The sequence below is a fragment of the Moschus berezovskii genome, chromosome 10 (genome assembly GCF_049115385.1).
Source record: "Moschus berezovskii isolate FMDL1 chromosome 10, NW_MosBer_1.0, whole genome shotgun sequence".
In the NCBI taxonomy this organism is placed as follows: Eukaryota; Metazoa; Chordata; class Mammalia; order Artiodactyla; family Moschidae; genus Moschus; species Moschus berezovskii.
Genome location: NC_142469.1, coordinates 92922109 through 92943416, shown reverse-complemented (window position 1 = coordinate 92943416; position 21308 = coordinate 92922109). Strand labels below are relative to the sequence as shown.

At 45.9% G+C, this 21308-nt stretch overlaps 1 protein-coding gene across 4 annotated transcripts in view; it reads right to left on the bottom strand.

Annotated features, from left to right (window-relative positions):
- SASH1 (SAM and SH3 domain containing 1) overlaps nt 1-21308 on the bottom strand; it is a 349577-nt gene that overhangs the window by 85848 nt on the left and 242421 nt on the right. For 3 of the 4 annotated variants that reach the window (XM_055433599.2, XM_055433600.2, XM_055433597.2), the window contains exons 3-4: nt 19815-19865; nt 19643-19692 (exon numbers count right to left, since the gene is read on the bottom strand). In XM_055433599.2, the coding sequence (XP_055289574.2) occupies nt 19643-19692; nt 19815-19865 (101 nt within the window). The remainder of the gene's footprint in view (nt 1-19642; nt 19693-19814; nt 19866-21308) is intronic. The other variant, XM_055433598.2, reaches the window with a different exon arrangement.

Here is a 21308-nt window from a genome sequence, read left to right as displayed (position 1 = left end):
GGATGCAGTGATTCCTCGTCCCCTTTCAATCTCATTTTATACAAGCAATTCATGTTTTTCCTAGAATTAAAAGAAAAAACCATCTAACACAACACTGCAAATCAACTATACGCCAATGAAGTTTTTTTTTTAAATAATATTTCTTTATTTGGCTGTGCTGGGTCTTAGTTGCAGCATCCAGGATCTTTGATGGTCATTGGGGCATGTGGGATCTACTTCCCTGACCAGGGGTCAAACCTGGGCCCCCGACTTTGGGAGCACAGTCTTAGCCACTAGAGCACCAGAGAAGTCCCTCCAATAAAGTTTTTAAAATTTTGTTCATATTTTCCCCCTGAAAATTTTAAAAACCCACAACAACTGAACAACACAATTTATCCTTTATTTAGCATAATGCAATTAACATTGCTTACATCCTACTGTATTCCTTAAGCAATAAGAACTGTACAAATTTAGTTCACTGTGTTCAGCACAGTGCATAGTAAAACAATCTTATGTTGATTTTGAGTAGATTTCACTATGGATGCATACCAAATCATGGGAAACACTTTGGACCCATCAATCATGTGAAACACTTTGGACCCATCAATCATGTAATATTAACTCCTTAAAAGAAATGGCAGGGTTTCCAGGTTTATTTAAGTGTAGATATTGTCTCAAAACAAGAATCTCACACAATCTTTAATTTCAATTTGAAGAGGGTCTCTTACCACACAAATCAAATTCTCACACTTGGAAAGTGCTAGAAGAATATTTTGAAAAGTTTGAAATTTTCAGCTACAGGTTTGGGCCCTTTCAACTTTTCCTTCTTTATGTTATCTTTGGTCTTTAAATGGCCACCAGAATCACTTTAGGTGAGCTTTTCCTTCCACACAAGATATCTCAAGAGGAGCATCTCAGAAAAATTCCAAGAGGAAGACACAGCCCATCCAGTTTGCAACTTGACGTCTAATGACAATCATTTCTATTATCCCTCAATCCACTGCTAATTTTATTAGGTGCGTGGAAGTTCTAGGTATTTAAACATGGTCTTTCCTGCTGCAAAGCAAGTGATTTTTTTTTTAAACATTAACTGCCCTCACATAGTTAAAACGAACATAATGGCTTCTCTTCCACTTCTCAACTGCACTTTACAAAAGCAATTCATATTTTTCTTAGAATGAAAAAAAAAAAACCACACTAATGATCAAACAAGATGTCAACATGGAGATGAATTGGGCAGCTCACTGGTCTCCAGTTGTGAATGACATTAGCTCTAATGTCTCCCCTGAGACCACAACCCAGGAAGCCGCCCAGCACAATGGCTCACAAGGCAGGTTCTGGAGTCCGACCGCCTTGGATAGCACTGCTGCTGCTGCTGCTAAGTCACTTCAGTCGTGTCCAACTCTCTGTGACCCCATAGACGGAAGCCCACCAGGCTCCCCCGTCCCTGGGATTCTCCAGGCAAGAACACTGGAGTGGGTTGCCATTTCCTTCTCCTACCATTCACTAACTAGCAATCCTGGACCAGCCACTTCAGTTTAGTTCAGTTGCTCAGTCGTGTCCGACTCTTTGCGACCCCATGAATCACAGCACGCCAGGCCTCCCTGTCCATCACCAACTCCCGGAGTTCACTCAAACTCATGTCCATCAAGTCAGTGATGCCATCCAGCCATCTCATTCTCTGTCGTTCCCTTCTCCTCCTGCCCCCAATCCCTCCCAGCATCAGAGACTTTTCCAGTGAGTCAACTCGTCGCATGAGGTGGCAAAGTATTGGAGCTTCAGCTTTAGCATCAGTCCTTCCAATGAACACCCAGGATTGATCTCCTTTAGAATGGACTGGCTGGATCTCCTTGCAGTCCAAGGGACTCTCAAGAGTCTTCTCCAGCACCACAGTTCAAAAGCATCAATTCTTTGGCTATCAGCTTTCTTCACAGTCCAACTCTCACATCCATACATGACCACTGGAAAAACCATAGCCTTGACTAGATGGACCTTTGATGGCAAAGTAATGTCTCTAGCAACCCTGGACCAGCCACTTAGACCCACTAAATCCAAGTTTCAAAGTACAAAACAGACACACTAATATTACGGAACATACAGGTTTTCTAGAGGTTTCAGTGAACTGAGACTTTCCCTATATTGAGAACACACTTGCACATGATAAGCAGCACTTCCAAGAAGCCAATGATCACAGGACTGTGCCTTGTTAAATTACTCAGCCACCCACACTCCCTGGAAGCGTGTGGAGGCTGGGAGTCGGCACTGCCCTAGAAGACAGAACTGGAACTTTATATCCCGGTGTTTCTGGGAAAGCTAGTGTTTTCTCAGTGAAAAGAAATGACTCAGTTTTCACGTGTCTTTTGCCCTTTGCCCTCCCCCTTGTTCCTACCTGAATCACGGGCAGAATGCCCAAGCAGTTGTCATCTTACTATAAGGAATAAAGTCACATACTAAGGATAGGGGAGTAAAGTAGAGAAAATAATTCCTCAGAATACCTACCTCCAGACTACTTGCCATATGGGAAAAAAAAAAATATATATATATATATGCCCCTGTTAGCCTCAACACTGCAGACTTGGTTGTTAAGAAGTAAAAATGACAAACATCTGGAAAAGCATTGATGTGGGTTTACCAAGGACATTCATTTACATTTCATTGGATTTCAGGCTCATACAGACCCTGAAAAGAACTAGCCCCACTATACAGATGGAGAGACTGAGGCCTGGCGCACTCATGGAAGTGACCTGTCCAACTGTATTAATAAGTCACAGAGCTGGGGCTTAACCTCAGCTCTTCTGACATCAATGTCCTTCCCACTAGAAACCAGATGCACAATACTGCAAACCTGAAGCGAAAACAGTGTGCATTTTCTCTCATTACTGGCTCTGAAGATGCAATTTAAGTTAGTGGCATGGCCACAAGAGAGTCTGCAGTCCCAAGTCAAGCTCAGACTCCGCACTCCTAATGAACAGGGCCCAGGTTTGATTCCTGATCGGGGAACTAAGATCTCATATACCACAACGAAGCCTGTGCACTGCAGCAAAGACCCAACATAGCCAAAATAAATAACAAATAATCTTAAAAATAAATAAAAAGATAAATTTTTAAAAAAGATCTTGAACTTCGTTTTCATTTTCATTTTGGTGTAACCAGTAAAAACGAATGCCTTCCTTTTATGGCCTCGATGTGACATATTTTATATTTTATTTAAGTTTTTATACCTTCAGAACTACTAAATTATTGTCAAAACCAAAATAAAACAGGATTGTAGCACATTATTTTCACCACAAAAGCTAGTTTTTTTTTAATAAAATAAAGAACTATATGGAGCTTTGTTTACATTTTTAATGGCTGCTATTTATTCTGTAAATTGGACACAATTATTCCTTCCTTCTGGTTATTTCCCCCTTTAAAATTTACCGCATATGTGTAATAAGTATATGGTCCAAGAAAAGCTTTTCTGCAAGGAAATGTGGCCAAGATTCGAGGCTGGCTGGATCAACAGGCATGCATCTGCCTGCTCCGGTGGAAGGACATTTATTTGGTTATCACTATTCATGATGCAGGCCCTCACTCAGGAGCAGGTGTGGAAATGGATTGCCACTCTGCCTGGCACGGGGTGCACACGGGGCAATTCATCCCAGCAGAGGCTGGAACAGTAAGGAAAACTGGCCTTTGATATTCTTATCAAAGGGGCATGGACCAGAGGGGAAAGCCAGGCTGCAAAGCGCTGACCCCTACCAGCCAGGGCCTCAGGATGGGGAGCAGGAAAATGGAAGGAAAAGAGGCAAAAAAGAGGCTCCTTTGAATGATCTCCTCGGTCTGTTTCCATGGCGATGGCTCCGGAAGCGGGTCAGAACTTTCTCAGTGGAAACAAATAGCGGCTCCCATCACTCAAGCCACTCTGGCCACACTGGTGGCTGGGACATCAGGACCTGGGGAGGGACGTGGGGGCCAGGACTGCCAGCCTTTCTTCTGTAGGCTGCACCGAGGCGTGTCGGTGAAGCCGCCTCTGAAGGCCAAAGCTGGAGGAGCTGCGGGCATGCAAGGCCCTTTCTGGCCTCCTGATCATGTGCTGGGGGCACAGGGAGCAGCCACCTTCTGGACAGGGCTGTGGGCGTTGCCTGCCTGCCCTACTTCTCCTGGCTGGCAGCACAAAGGACCGGGTCCTCTCCACCGTGGCTGCCACCATAGCCTTTTTGTTGTTGCTGTTGTTTTCACTTTTAATTCCTTCAGATATGTGTGTGTGTGTGTTAGTTACTCAATCATGTCCAACTCTGTAATCCCCTGGATCATAGCTTGCCAGGCTCCTCTGTCCATGGGATTCTCCAGGCAAGAATACTGGAGTGGGTTGCCAGTTCCTTCTCCACGGGATCTTCCCCACCCAGGGATCAAACCCGGGTCTCCCGCATTGCAGGCAGATTCTTTACCATCTGAGCCATCAGAGAAGCAAAGCTGATGAGAAACTTTGGCTTGTTATAAATACTATGAAAATGGGAACTCAAGCTTTCCTGTCTTTCCAGATCTCACTTGTGTTAACTGAGGCATAACTGACATATAACCTTATATTGGTTTCAGATACACAACACAGTGATATGATATCTGTATATATGGGTCAGGAAGATCCATTCCCTTGGAAAAGGGGACGGTCACCCAATCCAGTATTCTTGCCTGGAGAATTCCATCAACAGAGGAGCCTGGCGGGCTACAGTCCAGGGGGTCACAAAGAGTCGGTACATGCTGTGAAGTCATCACCACAGTAAGTCTAGTTAACATCCGTCACCGTTCAGATCTCATGTTTAAATCTCCACATCTCTTCGTCACATCCTTGTACCTTCCACATGCGTAGCCACCAGGCAGCTGCTGACGTTTTCCCTGTAATTTGTCATTCCGCTGGCTGGTCTGACTCTGCCCTCGGATTGCTTCACATCCTTCCTTCTTTTGATTCACAGCTTTATCTGAAGTGACAGACAAGCACCTGCGAGTGATGCAGAAGCACCAGGCAGCGCTGCCAGAGACCCCACAACCACAGCCGACCTCCACCAGCATCCTCTGAGCAGACCCCGAATCCGCTGGTGACCGAGACGTGGAGCAGAAGCACGGAGCTCCCACCGGACTGACAAGAAGCCGGTGTGGGCAGAGATTCATAAACCCAAGCTGGCTGCCTGAGAACCCCTGGGAAACTTGTGACAGGCTCCACAGTTCCACATTTGGGGAATCCAATTCACTGGCGCTGGGCAAGGCCTGAGGGTCTGTCTTCAGCAAACTCCCCAGCTAGCTCTGACGTGGGGATGTGCTTGGATCCCCCAGGCTAACCCAGGAGAGAGTGGAATCTCCTCCTTCCATCCTCCAAAATGCAGAAAGCCATAATCCCAGTGAGATTTTCAGAAAAGAATATGGAACACACTAAGCCAAAACAAGCGGCCAGTAGGCTTCAAGGGTTACCCTTCTGTGAGGTTTTGTTTGGAGAAAGCTTTTAGACAAGGTTGAGGGTAGGGTCCAGCCTGGACTCGGGGAGCTGTGGTGAACTCGTAGTTTGTCAGCTGAGCTCAGCTGGATCATGTTTCCCCAAAATCCCTTCACCGCACAGTTCTGGGTCAGTGTGATGCTTCACGTGAAATGCAGAAAGCAGAAGCAGAAGTGATTTTCTTTTTGGGCTGCAGCGTCAGTGCAGGGCAGGAGGCACTGAGCTGGGGCTGATGCATGTGGCAGTGTCCGCTGGGTCACTGGGTAGCAGATGGGCCGCAGGGCTCGCATTCCTGCCCAGGGTCTCCGATCCTGGCCTGTGGCTTGTCTCCCTCCCAAGGAAGGATGCCAGCAGCTCCTCCTGCAGGTTCCTGACGCTTGAGGATGGCTGAGCAGTGGTGAGGATGTCTGGGTTTCAGCCCATCCTTGCAGGCGGCCACCTGTCCTCTGTCCCCAGTCGTGCTGATTTCAGGCCACATCACCGGACACAGAGGGACAGCCTCACCAGGCTGTGGAACCAGCTCCCGCAGACACAGTAAGACAAAAATGCTAGAACAACGTGATCACGATGTCTGCTTCTCTCACAGACCTCCGAATGATGGGGGAATTTAGGAGGGTCTCAGCCCCACCCCGCCCTGCAGGGGTGGACCATCCCTCCTCCAGGCCCTATGGACTGTACCCACAGGGTATCACATCACTCCGTCGTGTCTCCTTCAGGTTGTCAGAGGACAGTGACCTTCCCTAGCCTGTTCATCTTCCCAGGGCCGAGCATATGTGTCCAGACAGCAGAAACAGGAAAAGTGTTTATTCAATTAAACGTCATTTGCTGCCTAGCCCATCGCTGGTCCTCCCCACATGCTTCTGCCGTTAAGAGGTCTCCGTGGTGAAGTCCACGATATAAGGCCTGACGCTGGTGGATCAATAGGTCTGGACTGGAATTCCACCTCTACCCCACTCAAAGTTCATAATCATAACCATGCTGTGTCATCTAGTCCTTCTTGGTTTCCTTAACTGTCAGTTACCAGTTACATTACAGTTCTGTTAGGAGGTTTTACATACAAGTTGTAGGCTTGCTTCCTCCCCTACTCCAGCCAGGATGAGTGCTCAGTCACTTCAGTTGTGTCCAACTCTTTGCGACCCTATAGACTGTGGCCCGCCAGACTGCTCTGTCCATGGGATTCTCCAGGCAAGGATACTGGAGTGGGTTGCCATGCCCTCCTCCAGGGGATCTTCCCAACCCAGGGATCGAACCCACGTCTCTTATGCCTCCTTCAATGGCAGGCAGGTTCTTTAGCCACCTGCCAGGATAGGAATGCTATTTACTTACTGGTAGTCCCCTCCTCCCCCACCGTCCTCCCTGCCCCAGTGTCCTGGTCACCTGTCCTGCAGGACAGACAGTAACCGCCAGCCACCTCTGCATAGTAAATACCTCCTGGCAGTCACTGGATGCAGCTCAGGCATGTGGCCTGAAGCTGGGCAGGGTCAGCCGGAGGGTCGCTCACCAGACGGAGTTCAGGGCCATAGAGTTTTCGGAGGGGAACAGCTGAGGAAGAGAATTCTGACACAGCTGCTTTTGCTCCGAGCCCCTGTGTTCTGGAATGCCGAGCCCTTCAAATATGCTGCGTGATGGAGCACACACGTGTGCCGCACAGACCCACTCGCACAAACACATATTTCAGCACGTTGCAAGCACACGGGTTCTGTGAAAGCGGCGACTGTCTCCCAGCCCTTCCCCTGCCCTCCCATCTCTGGGGCGCTGAAAGGACAGGAGAGCCCAGGTAGGAGGGCCACAGGGTAAGTGGCTGTGGCCACCACGAGCTGCGTGTCCGACACAGTCTAATGACATGGACGGTGTCAACCACAGGCACACTGTGTGCAGAGCGCCGCCCTACCTAACACAGGGGTGTGTGTGTGTGGCTGGAGTGGGGACAGGGGGAGATACAGCGTGCACCCGGGCAGGCATAGCACTGGGTATTTTGTACAACCACTCTCGGAAAGAGCTTTTATCCTGCACGTTTTATCAGTTTGGAACCTGAGGCTTGGAGAATTTAACTCCCACAACTAGCAGAGCTTAAATTCATACCCTGTGCAATTCCAAAGCTGACATTAGCGACAGCAAACACGGAGAGTCCACGCAACGTTGGTGGGTACAGAGCAGGCTTTGCACTTGGTCAGAAAGGGACAAATGGCCCAGGCTAGAAGGAACCCAGAGACCCTGACTCAAAGTCACCACCATGTCCCTGGGAGCTGAAGCTGGAGGGCTGACCGTCACAGACAGACTGGGGACCCAAGCCCCGGACAGTGACCTTGTTCTCAGGCCCACAGCCTTGGCAGATAGCTGCAAGCTTGCGAGCTAAGTCGCTTCAGTCGTGTCTGACTCTGCAACTCCATGGACTGTAGCCTGCCAGGCTCCTCTGTCCATGGGATTCTCTAGGCAAGAATCCTGGAGTGGGTTGCCATGCCCTCCCCCAGGGTATCTTCCCAACCCAGGGATCCAACCAGTGTCCCATGGCTCCTGCATTGCAGGTGGATTCTTTACCCCTTAACCACCAAGGAAGCCTGGCAGCTGACTACTAGTCTACTAATTAAAGGAAAAGAATATGGACTACATATGCCTATGCCTGGCTCCTGGTGCAGCCTATTTATTGGGTTGACCAAAAAGTTTGTTCGGGTTTTTCCACTACATCTCATGGAAAAACCAGAAGGAACTTTTTGGCCAACCCAGTATTTTCTCAAACCTAAGCATGCCGTCTGCCTGTCTTCCCTGCCTCATGAGCTCTAAGGACCAGACACTGGGAGCCCAAGTCACCCCGGGTGCTGTTCTCACAGGCCACAAGTGCCTGCCGCCTTTTCCTGGGGGAACAGTGGGGTCATGGTGAGACGCACCCCCCTGAACTGGGCAGAACCGACTCGTGAGCTATCCTGAAGGATGGGCCTCCACAGGTTTCCACACTCCTCACGGGAAAAAACTGGTATTCCCCTCCCCACCCCACAGCCCTGCCACAAACAGGATGTGGAAACAGGATGCATTAGTCTCAGCTCCAGGGATCGCCGCTTGACCTGGGTTTCTTAACAAACTCAACGGCCTCATCAGCAATTCTCACTGCCTCTGTCTGGTCTGAAGGAGGATTTAACAATCACCGTGCAGGCGGGTTTCTAGCACTCCCGTTTACCAGGGAAAAACAGAGCCCTGGCTCACCACACGAGGGACCACAGCCCCTGTCCTCAGGGGAATTCCACAAACAGATGGTGCCTGAGCCCCCTCCTCAAGCCCAGTCCCTGGGAACCAGCTAATTGAGGAAGAGGGAGGAAGTTCCGCTTACCGCTTAGAAAAGAAACTTTCTGACATTTCTTACACATTTCAAGGAGGTTGGACACAAAGTTGTCTAGAATTGGATTCACAGTATTTTTCCTATAAGCTGTAACAAACACATTTTCTTTTCAACATGTGCTTTCCTTCTGTTTATAGGAAATATCCCAAACAGGCAATTCTATACAGACATAAAATAGATTAGAGGAATGGGGGTCATCAGAAGACAGAGCAGTGATTGCTAAAGAACACGGGGTTTCTTTCTGAGAAGCTAAAATGTTCTATATTGACAAGGTGATGGTGACACATACCTGTGGATATAGTGAACACCTGTGGACCGTAAACTTTAAAAAGGTGACCAGTATGGTCTGTGCACTGCATTTCAACTAAGCTGATTAAAAAAAGAAAACAGATGACCCCACAAAAATCTGTAATACAAATGTTCAAAGAGGCCTCATTCATAATAACTGAAAAGTCAAAACAACCCTAAATGTTCATCAGTTGATGAATGGATAAGCAGAATGTGGCACATACATACAACAAAAAGGAATGAATGTAGGGAAGCTTTGAAAACACTATGGTCAGTGAAATAAGCCAGTCACTTAAACTGTGGATGATCCCATTTCCATGAAACAGCAGTAACAGGCAAATCTAGAGAGACAGAAAGCTGATTAGTGGCTGTTCAGGGGAGAGGAAGATGGGGAGTTCAGTGGAGACAGCTGAGAGACACAGGATTTCTTTCTGAATTGACAAAAATACTCCAAAATTGATTGTGATGACGGCTGCAAAACTCTATACACCGTAAAACCCACTGAACTTTACACTTTTTAACAGGTGAGTTGTGTGACATGTGAACTATATCTCAAAGCCGTTACTAAAATAAACGTACTTTTCCAACAAAATTACAGGTTTAAAAAGTTTAAAGGGTTGTTAAAATTACTATAACATTTTGTTTGTTTCTCCACATCATGGCTTTATTGGAGATGCAATGTGATCTGTTATTTCTATTTAACAGAGGAGGGAAAATCTGAGATGACTTGAAAAAGACTGTGGAATGGAATTGAGTGGGGAAGGAAGGGGCAACTTTTACAAAGCGATCTGGGGACTTGTGGAAACTACTGTTCTCTCTGCCACGCGTTTCTTAAAATGCTTTTAACAGGTGTCTTCTTATGGCTAATATTCACAGACAAAAAGCACTTACTTCATATTACACTGCTAACATTTTAGGGACATGCTGGAATATGCTAGCTAACAGATGAGACTAAAGTAGGTCTTCTGTAATCAAAGTCCTGGAAATAATCCACTTTTAGTTTTATTTCAAAATACTGGGAGTGAATGAATTTGATGCACTTACTTAATAAGCACCTGTTCTATGTAAACCGCTGTTCTGGATATTACAGAAACTCCAAAGAGAGGAAGAGAGTGAGCTCATGGCCTCAAGGAGTCCGCGATCATGCTACGCTGGGTGGGAGCAGAAAAGTCCACAAGTGGGTAGGGGTTTCCCTGATGGCTCAGCGGTAAAGAATCTGCCTGAGGGGCAAGAGAAGCACGTTCAATCCCTGGGTCAGGAAGATCCCCTGGAGGAGGACGTGGCAACCTACTCCAGTATTTTCGTCTGGGAAATCCCAAGGACAGAGGAGCCTGGTGGGCGACGGTTCATAGGGGTCCAAAGAATTGGACACGACTGAGCATGCACAAGGGGCTATAGCCACAGGCAAGGGCGCGAACTCGGGTCAGACGGAGCAGACATTGACGGCAGACAGGGCTGTTGGGCACTTACTAGATTCTTAGCAGCCTACTAAAGCTTCCCTGGTAGCTCAGCTAGTAAAGAATTCACCTGTGATGTAGGAGACCACAGTTCGACTCCTGGGTTGGGAAGATCTGCTGGAGAAGAGATGGGCTACCCACTCCAGTATCCTTGGGCTTCCCTAGTGGCTCAGCTGGCAAAGAATCTGCTGCAATGCAGGAAACCTGGGTTTGATCCCTGGGTTGGGAAGATCCCCTGGAGAAGGGAAAGGCTACCTGCTCCAGTATTCTGGCCTGGAGAATTCCATGGACTGTACAGCCCATGGGGTCGCAAACAGACAGGAATGAGTGACTTTCACTTTCACTTTCTATAGCATACTGAAGGAAGTACTTTACTGATTATCTTCACTTTATAGTCATGAAATCTGTAGATAAAAGATTAATTAACTAGCCAAGAGTTGCAGAGTTAGAAGAAAGAGCCTGCATTTCAACCCAGAGAATTTGGTAACCCCAAGGCTATAATGGCATTTCAACTGGATTGGGATGTTTGTTTCTTGCCCTGGGACAAAGTAATTCCCCTCAAAATTAGCACATACCTCAGTGAGTTCATGAAAAATTAAATGATCAAAGTACAATAAAAGAGGCTAGAACAGTGTCCAATACGCAGAAATAACCCAAGGTTATTGCAATGCTATAGTGTTAACAACAATGATGATGATTCTACATGTGACAGTATATGAAAAGACATCAGATGTTCCTGGATTCCAAGCAGTAGAAAGAATATAGCCAGCAAAGGGACTGAGAAAGCATTCAAGGAGAAGCGATCCTTAAAACAGGGCTTAAAGGAAGGAAATGCTTTCCGGTCAGGAATGCCATACAACTCGGCAGGTATTGGAAACAAGCTCCAAGGCCTGGAGCTGGGCCATGCGGCTGGGAGAGGGGAAGATGAAGCAATAAAGATGGGCTGGGTCTCTATTAGGGGGTTTGATCACCAAGGTGAAAACCTGAAGAGATCCTCATTTATAAATGTCCGTGCAGGATCTCAGCGTCCTCTCAGTGTGCTGGGACCTAATCATATTTCAGGGAGTAATTTCCTGAATTACTCTTTTCCAGTTCACCAGAAGAGTGTTAAGGGTCTCCCTTGGAGTAGTGAAGATGAAAAAGAGGGAGATGGGTCAAGTTACAGAAGTAGCAAGCAACAAGATTCGGCAGAGGTCTTAGAATCATTAATGAAACGCAGAAATAATGTAAAGCTCTGTAAACTGCAGAAAGTTGGCCCTGGGGAAAGGCGGAACATACGGTCAGAGAACAGGCAGTCACAGAGAGAAGGAAGATTAAAGGAGGAGTGGTCCTACCCTAAGAACGTGCAGCTTGGGGTGACTGGAATGGCAATGAGCAGACAACCAGCAAGAGGCTGAAACAGGCACGTCACCGGCTTGGGGGAAAGGTCAGAGGGAGCGGTATAGATCCCACACGCATGCCCAGAGACAGCAGTTCAAAGCCACGGGTGGGTATAAGTATCTTGGGAGAGCTTGCAGGCTGGATAAAAGCTCCAGCAGGACAGCCAGGGTAAGAGGTGGGAGGAACACAGGGAGCTGCCAAAGAGTGAGCATAAAGTGAGGGGGAGAAACTGGAAACCACAATGTCACGGACACACACACACACTAAGGCTGGAGAGAGCAATGCGACCAAGGGAAAATGTGAGCCAAAGGCAACAAGCATCTACGGGCGGGGGGAAGGGGGGTGGGCATGGGACCTTGGGAAGAGCATCTCAGCGGGGAAGGAAGAGAGGAATTCAGCTGTGGGGGGAAAGTTCAGCACTAATTGGGGGAGAGAAATGGAATTATGGGAGGATGGCGAGATTCTCACAGGGTGGAAAGGAAGCAAGCATTTTTACGAGTGTGTGCTCCCTCTCCCACTCACGCCTTTATCCAAAGTCTTTTATGTAAAAGATCTTGGGCTGGGTGTGGGAGGTGACTACACACACACACAGAGGCGAGCCCATAACTGCTGTCCACTGCTCCTGCAGCAGGAGTGCTCAGGGGGGACGGAGCCCATTAGCAGGCTGCTCTATCTCCACTCTGCAGATTAGGGAGAACGTCCAGAAGAGACAGGAGCAGAACTGAGTCATTAAGGGTGAATGAAGCTTGCACAGGGAAGGGGGGCTGAGGAGGATGCTGAGGGTGAGATCCAGGACAACCCTTCAGGAGGAGCAGGATGAGGCTCAGCGTCCATGGGAGAATGTGGCTTAACCAGCCTGAAGAGCACATCAAGGGAAGAGATGGCCAGGCAGGCAGAGGGCGGGTTACGAGGGGAGCAGGGGGAGAGGCAGGCAAGACCAGGAAAGCAGGCAATCAGGTGAGAAGGCAGGAGGTGAGACCGAGCAAGGGGGACCAAGGGTGTCTTCCCTGGAGTCAAGAGGCAAAAGGAGGGAAAGACAGAGATTTTTGAGCCGGTGGGGGCTGCGGGAAAGAAAGTTGACACCTTCAAGAGTTACCAGCTTGCCAGGTGAAACAGATGAAACAATTTGGAGAGTGAAGCAAAGTTCAAATGGAACAAATGCTTGCATAGAACATTTATAAACTCTATTCTATGCATTTTATCTGACCACAGAACACTGCTCCCACTGTATTTATCTTCCTCTTCCATCACACTGCTATATATTTTTAGACTTTTTCACCATAAAATAGTTGAAGTATAGTCACAGGTAATGAAAGAAAGGGAAACTAAATCAGCGAATTTTCAACCCTAGTGAAAGACACAGGAGAAAAGAACTTATAAATATTGGCGAAGGTGAAGTGTTGAGATTTATTTTGGCCCTTGCTGTCTCTATAGATAAATTTAAGAGACCCAGTATATATAAGAATAAAACTTGCTCCTCCTTCCAAGGGAACATCTGAAGTGGAAGTTTTAACTGCTGTTATTTACAGAATGCTAATGAACTCATTCACTTCTCACCTCTCCATTTGCATAAGCAATACAACAAGTACTTTAGAATTAGACCTTCAAGGTTAGGAGCATGAATCTTTAAGTGGGATTCAATCTGGGCTCTGTCACCTGTTAGTTGTGTAAACATGGGCAACTTATCAACCCCTCTGTGCCTCAGTTTCTGCATTTGTCAATGGGAAAAACCACACCCAGAACACCAGACTGTGCTCACAGCTGATGCTCAGAGAACAGCTGCTGTGGGAAGAAATGAGTGGGGTCAAGTGGAGGGTGTTGGACAGGGTTTCTAGAAAAGCTTTGTAAATGATGTGCCTTTGGCTTTTTTACCTTTGTGAGATGTCAGGGGAGTTTGTAATTTCCTCGGTTCTGCCCTGCCACAGCAAAAATTTGAAGCGACAGACAGACCCGTGTTACAGCTCGGTGCTACAACTCAGTTTAATTTGGCAAGGAAAGGAAAATACACCCGAGGCATGAGGGCGAGCTGGCCCAAAAGACACCAACAGTAGCACGCGGCTCAATTTTGGATCCTCTTTTTAAATGTTTTTCCTTCTCCCCTTGAGCCTGTCCTGTGTAAATTGGGCTAGTCAGCAGGGCTGTTTGCTTCACCTGAGGTTCTCATTCGGGTCCTCAGACCTTCCTTTGTTCTATTTTCGCAGGCTTTTTCCTCTCTTTGTCTTTTAGCCACCGCTATCTTGGACTCCCATTTTCCTATTCTAAGTACCTAACACCTTTTACCTTCTTCCCTTTACCCTGCTTCTCCTTCCTTCCTGGAAGATGCAGCAGCACTTTAAAACCAGAGGAAGGAAGGAAGGGAGCAAGGAGGAAGGGATGAGGGAGGGAGGAAGGGTGGGAGAGGGAGGGAAAAGGCAAAGAAGAGGGAAAAAGGATAGCCTGAATTCCTGAGGGCTCGCTCGAGCTGCACTGCCAGTCCTGGACCTGCCCATGAGCATGACTGCATCTAGTGAAACTTCCCTTAGTTAACAATACCACTTGTTAGGTTTTCTGTTATCTCTAACTAAACTCTGTTGACTGAAAGAAACATGCACGACCTAAAAGTTGCAAGTTAAGTTCAATTTGAAGATCTTACTGAAGACTATAGCTCAGGGGACAGCTTCTCAGAGAGCTCTGAGGACTGATCCTAGGAGACCAGGGAGGAGACAGGATAAACAGGGATTTTTCTTTCCCCCAGAGGGGGAAAACATCAAGACTGAACATCAAAAGATTACTACTAATCACCAAACTATTCAAAAAATTGTGGAAAATTCTTAAAGAGATGGGAATATCAGACCACCTGATCTGCCTCCTGAGAAATCTGCATGCAGGTCAAGAAGCAACAATTAGAACTGGACATGGAACAACAGACTGGTGTTTCCCAACAAATCGGGAAAGGAGTATGTCAAGGCTGTACATTGTCACTCTGCTTATTTAACTTATATGCAGAGTACATCATGAGAAATGCAGAGCTGGATGAAGCACAGGCTGGAATCAAGATTGCCAGGAAAAATATCAATAACCTCAGATATGCAGATCACACCATCCCTATGGCAGAAAGTGAAGAAGAACTAAAGAACTTCTTGATGAAAGTGAGAGAGGAGAGTGAAAAGGTTGGCTTAAAACTTAACACTCAGAAAACGAAGATCATGGCATCTGGTCCCATCACTTCATGGCAAACAGATGGGGAAACAATGAAAACAGTGAGAGACTTTATTTTGGGGTGCTCCAAAATCACTGCATATGGTGACTGCAGCCATGAAATTAAAAGATGCTAGCTCCTTGGAAGAAAAGCTATGACCAACCTAGACAGCATATTAAAAAGCAGAGACATTATTTTGCTGACAAAGTCAAAGCTTTGTCCGTCTAGTCAAAGCTATGGTTTTTCCAGTGGTCGTGTATGGATGTGCGAGTTGGACTATAAAGAAAGCCGAACGGTGAAGAATTCATGCTTTTGAACTATGGTGTTGGAGAATACTCTTGACAGTCCCTTGGACTGCAAGGAGATCCAACCAGTCCATTCTAAAGGAGATCGATCCTGGGTGTTCATTGGAAGGACTGATGCTAAAGCTGAAACTCCAATACTTTGGCTACCTCATGCGACCAGTTGACTCACTGGAAAAGACTCTGATGCTGGGAGGGATTGGGGGCAGGAGGAGAAGGGGACGACAGAGGATGAGATGGTTGGATGGTATCACCAATGCAATGGACATGAGTTTGAGTAAGTTCCGGGAGTTGGTGATGGACAGGGAGGCCTGGCGTGCTTCAGTCCACAGGGCTGCAGAGTCGGACATGACTGAGTGACTAAACTAAATAAACTTATGTATGGGAAGATGCAGGAATCTGTGCTGTTTGAAATTATTCCTTAGGTGTGCATCTTAACAGGGCCAGGATCCAAAGCACAGAGTGCCTCGTTTTTTTCTCCATACAAAAGTCCCTGGGGTGGGGGCTGGGGGCTCTCAGTGGCTAATGGCTCCACCTTTACAGAACTGTTGTAGAGAGAAACATTCCTTGCTTGTACACATTCCATATATACTTATAAAAGATATTTTCCAACAAAAATTCTTTCTTTCAGTTATTCTTGAGAATAATTGGTGAGTAACAAGAAAAATAAGCATTCACCCTTTTAACCAGTTGACACAAAGCCAAGATTGGTGTAATAAAATGGATAGTCTCATCAATAGGCCATGTCAGTTCAGTTCAGTTCAGTTCAGTCGCTCAGTCATGTCCGACTCTCCGCAACCCCATGAATTATAGTACGCCAGGCCTCCCTGTCCATCACCAACTCCCGGAGTACACTCAAACTCATGTCCACAGAGTCGGTGATGCCATCCAGCCATCTCATTCTCCGTCGTCCCCTTCTCCTCCCGCCCCCAACCTTTCCCAGCATCAGAGTCTTTTCAGAGCTCTATCGGCCTTCTTTAGTATATTTTCAGTGAAAGCATATGGAGGGCCTACAGACTGTAAGAAAAAAAAAGGATGAATGGGGACTTTGTCAGACTGGGGAGGGAGGCAGCTGGCAGATCCATATTCCATCCCCCCACCCCCATCTCTCTCCATCCAAGCATCCATCCAGCCTTTCACCAGGCAGGTCCTGCATATCTCAGATGGTAAAGAATCTGCCTGCAATGCAGGAGACCCAGGTTCAGTCCCTGGGTTGGGAAGGTCCCCTGGAGAAAGGAATGGCTACCCATTCCAGTATTCTTGCCTGGAGAAGTCCATGGACAGAGGATCCTGGGGGGCTACAGTCCATGGGATTGGACAGGACTGAGGGACTAACACTACATATCTAGAGACCAGAGTCCAAGGAACCTGACTTATCAGCGTGCTCAGGTGCTGTCCTGCCAGGTATATCAGAATTCTTACTGCTGGTCTCCCAAAATAACCCACCTCCTGGGTCTTTTCTGGCCAGAGCTATAGTACTGTAACTTGAAGACTTTAAATGCTGTTAAATGTAAAATACCACTGAGAGAGGTGATGATTTGTATTCTAATTAATGCCTGATACCTTCCTCAGGACAAGTTTTCACTGGGGGAGGAGGAAGGGCAAGAGTGCTGAGGCCCCTGCGATAACTGTGCGGGGAGGAGACGGTGGCTCTGCTCTGGAAGGCAGGAGCCTTTCCAAGGCCAACATCTCGGCTCCCACATTTCCTGTTGACATCGATGCCTCTGCTTCTAAGGTTGTGCTGCTGTTGATCTGTTCACTTTTGTTCACTGAGTTCTCTTACCTTTTGAATAAAAAACTAGAAGAAACCTGCGGCCAATAAAACAACACTGCTGACTCAGAAGGGTATTATGGTTAGCAGATACTTTGTAGTCACTAACCAGACACAACCAACTGGTTTGCCAGGTCATCCTCCAGGGCCTGCAAAGTTACCAAAAGCATCTTCATTTGCAGAATAGCAGGATTTTGCATTCCAAAGTATTTGCAAGCACACAGGAGTGTACAGAAGAGAGAGCCAAAGCATACAAAAATTAATGAGTTGAAGTAGAAGTCACATGGGAGCTCACCACAAAATTCTTGAAACTTTTCTGTAAATTAAAAATCTTTTCAAAAGTTTTTTTTAATTAAAAAAGTATTATAGTTTTAAAAAACCGTTAAAAGGGAAATGGAGGAAAAGATGTATGGAAACCTTCAAATTATTTAGAAACAACTAAATTTAAGGAAACCATTTATTAGAACATGGGCTTCCCGGGTGGTTCAGTGGTAAAGAAACTGCCTGCCAATGCAGTAGACGCAGGTCCGATCCCTGGGTCAGGAAGATCCCCTGGAGAAGGAAATGGTAACCCACTCCAGTATTCTTGCCTGGGAAATGCCATGGACAGAGGAGCCTGGAGGGCTACAGTCCATGGGGTCGCAAAAGAGTCAAACATGACTGAGTGACTAAACAACAACAATTTACCAGAACAGAAGCAAAATGCGTGTATGACAGATGGGGAGGCTGGGGTCGTCAACAACTCTGTGTGTGTGTGTGTGAAAGAGAGAGAGACAGAGAAAGAAGTTTGTTAACCTCAGGAGGCTGTTAGTCTACCTCCGGACCACAAGAGTCATGCTACATTTTACCAAGTGGAGCAGATAAACACAGAAAGAATGACTACCCACAATTGAGGGGAAGGAGAAACACCAGCCTAACTAAGATGAGTATAAATTTGGTGAGTCACTTCCTCTGAGGAGGAAAGGCAAACATTTACTGTCCCCTGGTAGATTGAGAGATTGAGAGATCACCTGAGCTCTCAGGCTGAATCATGACACAGAGGTAGCAAACCAGGTCGGAGGAGCCCACAGCCTTTTGTTTGGAGCTGCTGCTCACCTTCAGTTCAACATCACCACACCTCCAATTTCAAAGTCGAGGTCAACTCAAATCTCTTGGCTACTTCAGCCTCCACACTACTAAGTCCCAGGAGAATACATGCAGCTAAGACAAAGGAAATTCACGCTTATGGCACATTAATCTTTCAAGCTCGAGGGGCCAATGGCCTGGGATTTCTTCTGCTCATCACCCCCAACATTCCCCAGGCCTGAAACCGAATCCGCTCAGTGAGACTGAAGCTTTGGCATGGCAGCCTCCGCTCCTGGAAGCCGCGTCCGTGCCAGCAGCACACACACGTGGACGGATTAGGCAGAGCTGTGCTGTAAAGCACACACACACTCGCCTGACGTGTGCTTTTCATTCCAGAAATACTTGTGACGCCTAAACCACTTCTATGCCTCCCTTGGCCTCAAACAGTCTAAGTGGCTCTGTGCCAGAGGAAGTGTCTGTTTAAAGATGGGGACTTTCTCAAAATTTCTTTACCTCAGAAGATCATAAATAGAACCTTTTAGCGTAATTATGATGGAATAAAGTAGAAAAGGGAAAGAAAAAAAAAATTTTTTTTTTTTTTCTTAAGTGACCTAAAAGAAATACTGGAAATATAAACTATAACATAGAATTTTCTTCCATGAGAGTCAAGATTACAGGGTCCAAGTTAGGACAATTAAGCCAAAAGTACTACCTTCAACAGGAAAGGTTAGTGAGCATTTACCATCTTCTGTGACAAGTGTTTATTCTTGTTTTAAGGTGGCTCAGTGGTAAAGAATCTGCCTGCAATGCAGGAGACCCAGGTTCGATCCCTGGGTCGGGAAGATCCCCTGGAGCAGGGCATGGCCACCCACTCCAGTATTCTTGTTTGAAGAATTCCATGAACTGAGGAGCCTGGCAGGCTACAGTCAATGGGGTCGCAAAGACTCAGACACAACTGACCAACTAACACACACACACAAATACACACACACACACACACTTCAAAGCAAGGTGCAGAGGGGTACTGTAACCATTGTTTTATTCTGGAATGTATTATATTTTTGTACTTTGCTTCTTTATGACTTCCATCCTGTATCAAAAATCAGTGTAAAAGAAGAAAACCATTTTGGTTGACTTAGCTGTCTCTTCCTTTTCTCCATGCTCACTTTTAGATATTTCAGGTTCACTTACAACAAGGAGTGTGAAATCAATAACACTGCAGAATCCTTAGGCATCACCAATTGAATTACAGAATACACACATCCACCTACAGACATGTACATATACACACACACACAGGAAAACAACTTCAAGTTCCACAGTACAAACACAGTATGCATACAATCACCTATCCCATTTCCGTCAGAAAGGACCTAAAAGACACCTTAGAAATTCTGCTCCAGGACAGAAGGAGGAAAACTTACTTTCTTTCCACTTCTGGTGTTGACACGGCGCTACAGAAGCCAAGCGACTCCTAGGAGAGAAGATTCATAGGGTCAGTGCAGGCAGAACAGCAGGCTTCATCTCGTTTTTACATAATACCACTTTTAAAAAAAGACAGAAGCAAAAATAGATGATTAAAGTCACTGCGCTTACTTCGATCTGGGACCGCAGCTGAAGTGACGTGGGGCTGGCTTCGGGTTTCTCCTAAAACAGAACAGATGCTGGTTTAATGAGACTTCCAAATGTGGCACACACCAGAAAAGACAAATAATGTGTAAGAAGAGATGGGGGAGAGTTGGGAAATGCTAGGTTACAGTGGGAGGAGATGAACAGATTTTCTGAAAAAAACTGTTTTTTAAATGAGAGCCCTAGCCTTTTAAAAGTGAACTGTTTTCCAAATTACATCACTTGACACTGGTGACAATTTTATTGCAGAAGAGAAAAGCACAGTCTAACTGAAGAGTATGGAGAGTTAATGGTAAAACGATTTCCGGATGAGACTAGGCCGTCACAAAGACACAGAATTTACTACGATCCATTTGTGTCATGAAGTCATAAAGAAGAGGCAGGGGATTCAAAGGATTTTAGAGATAAAATCACAGAGGATAATACTCTCATTTCACAGTTTTAAAAAACGATACCCCTTCAAAAGAAAAAGAAAAAAAGATACACCAGTTACCTGTGATTAAAAAATATATTGAAATAAACAGGAAAATGACATTATTAGAAGTGTTATGGCATACTATAGAAAAATGAGTTATACAAGTAGATAGAGCACCACACTGATACTTTTTCATAACTAGAGAAAAACTTTAATTAGGTGCTAAAGCAAAGGTTCACACCAAAGTGTGGTCCAAGACCAGGGTGGTCCCCAGCTGATCAGTAAGTCATAAGCAGGAAAATGGGCAGTTTTAGAGGAAGGAGTAATATCACCAACATTATACAAGCTTGAAATATGAAATTATGAAAGTTTTCCGATAATCCTATTGTGTTCTTAAAGATCACTATCTTCTTCGGGACTACATGGGTACTATATGAAGACTGTTTTCTTAGTTAACATTAGTCAGTAAACACTCAGGAAATGGGCAAAGATCATCTCAAATTACAAATTCTCACTTTCATCTAATTTCCTTTTTTTTTTTCAGTTTGCCTATTTCATCTTTAGCACAGTTATACATCTAGACCAATATTTTAAAATGCAGCAATGGAATGTAACTCCAAACAAAAGTATAAATGTAAACAAGTTAACAGGAATCTAGTATAAATATAGAAAATAAAATGAGAGTGTTGGAGTGGTTACATCTGAGAATGGGGTGATGTGGATACGCAGGCCACAGGAGAAAATGTTTTAATGGACTGGCAACCCACTCGACTCCAGTTCCAGGACCTCGTTTGTTATGAAAAAATAGAGTGGTGTGAAGTCCCAATGAACTTCTCTCTGGTTCACATTCTCCTGGTTTGTATTACCAGTTTTGTTTATAATGATCAAATACATATTCTGTCGGAAAACAATGGGTGGAAATGTTTGAGTTACATTCCAAGTCTGATTGGTATGATGTCAGACTCAAGTGCAATCAACAAAAGGGATATGTATTTTGGAGGTTCTTGGTGCTTAGAAACCAATCTGGTGCCCTGATATCAAACCTT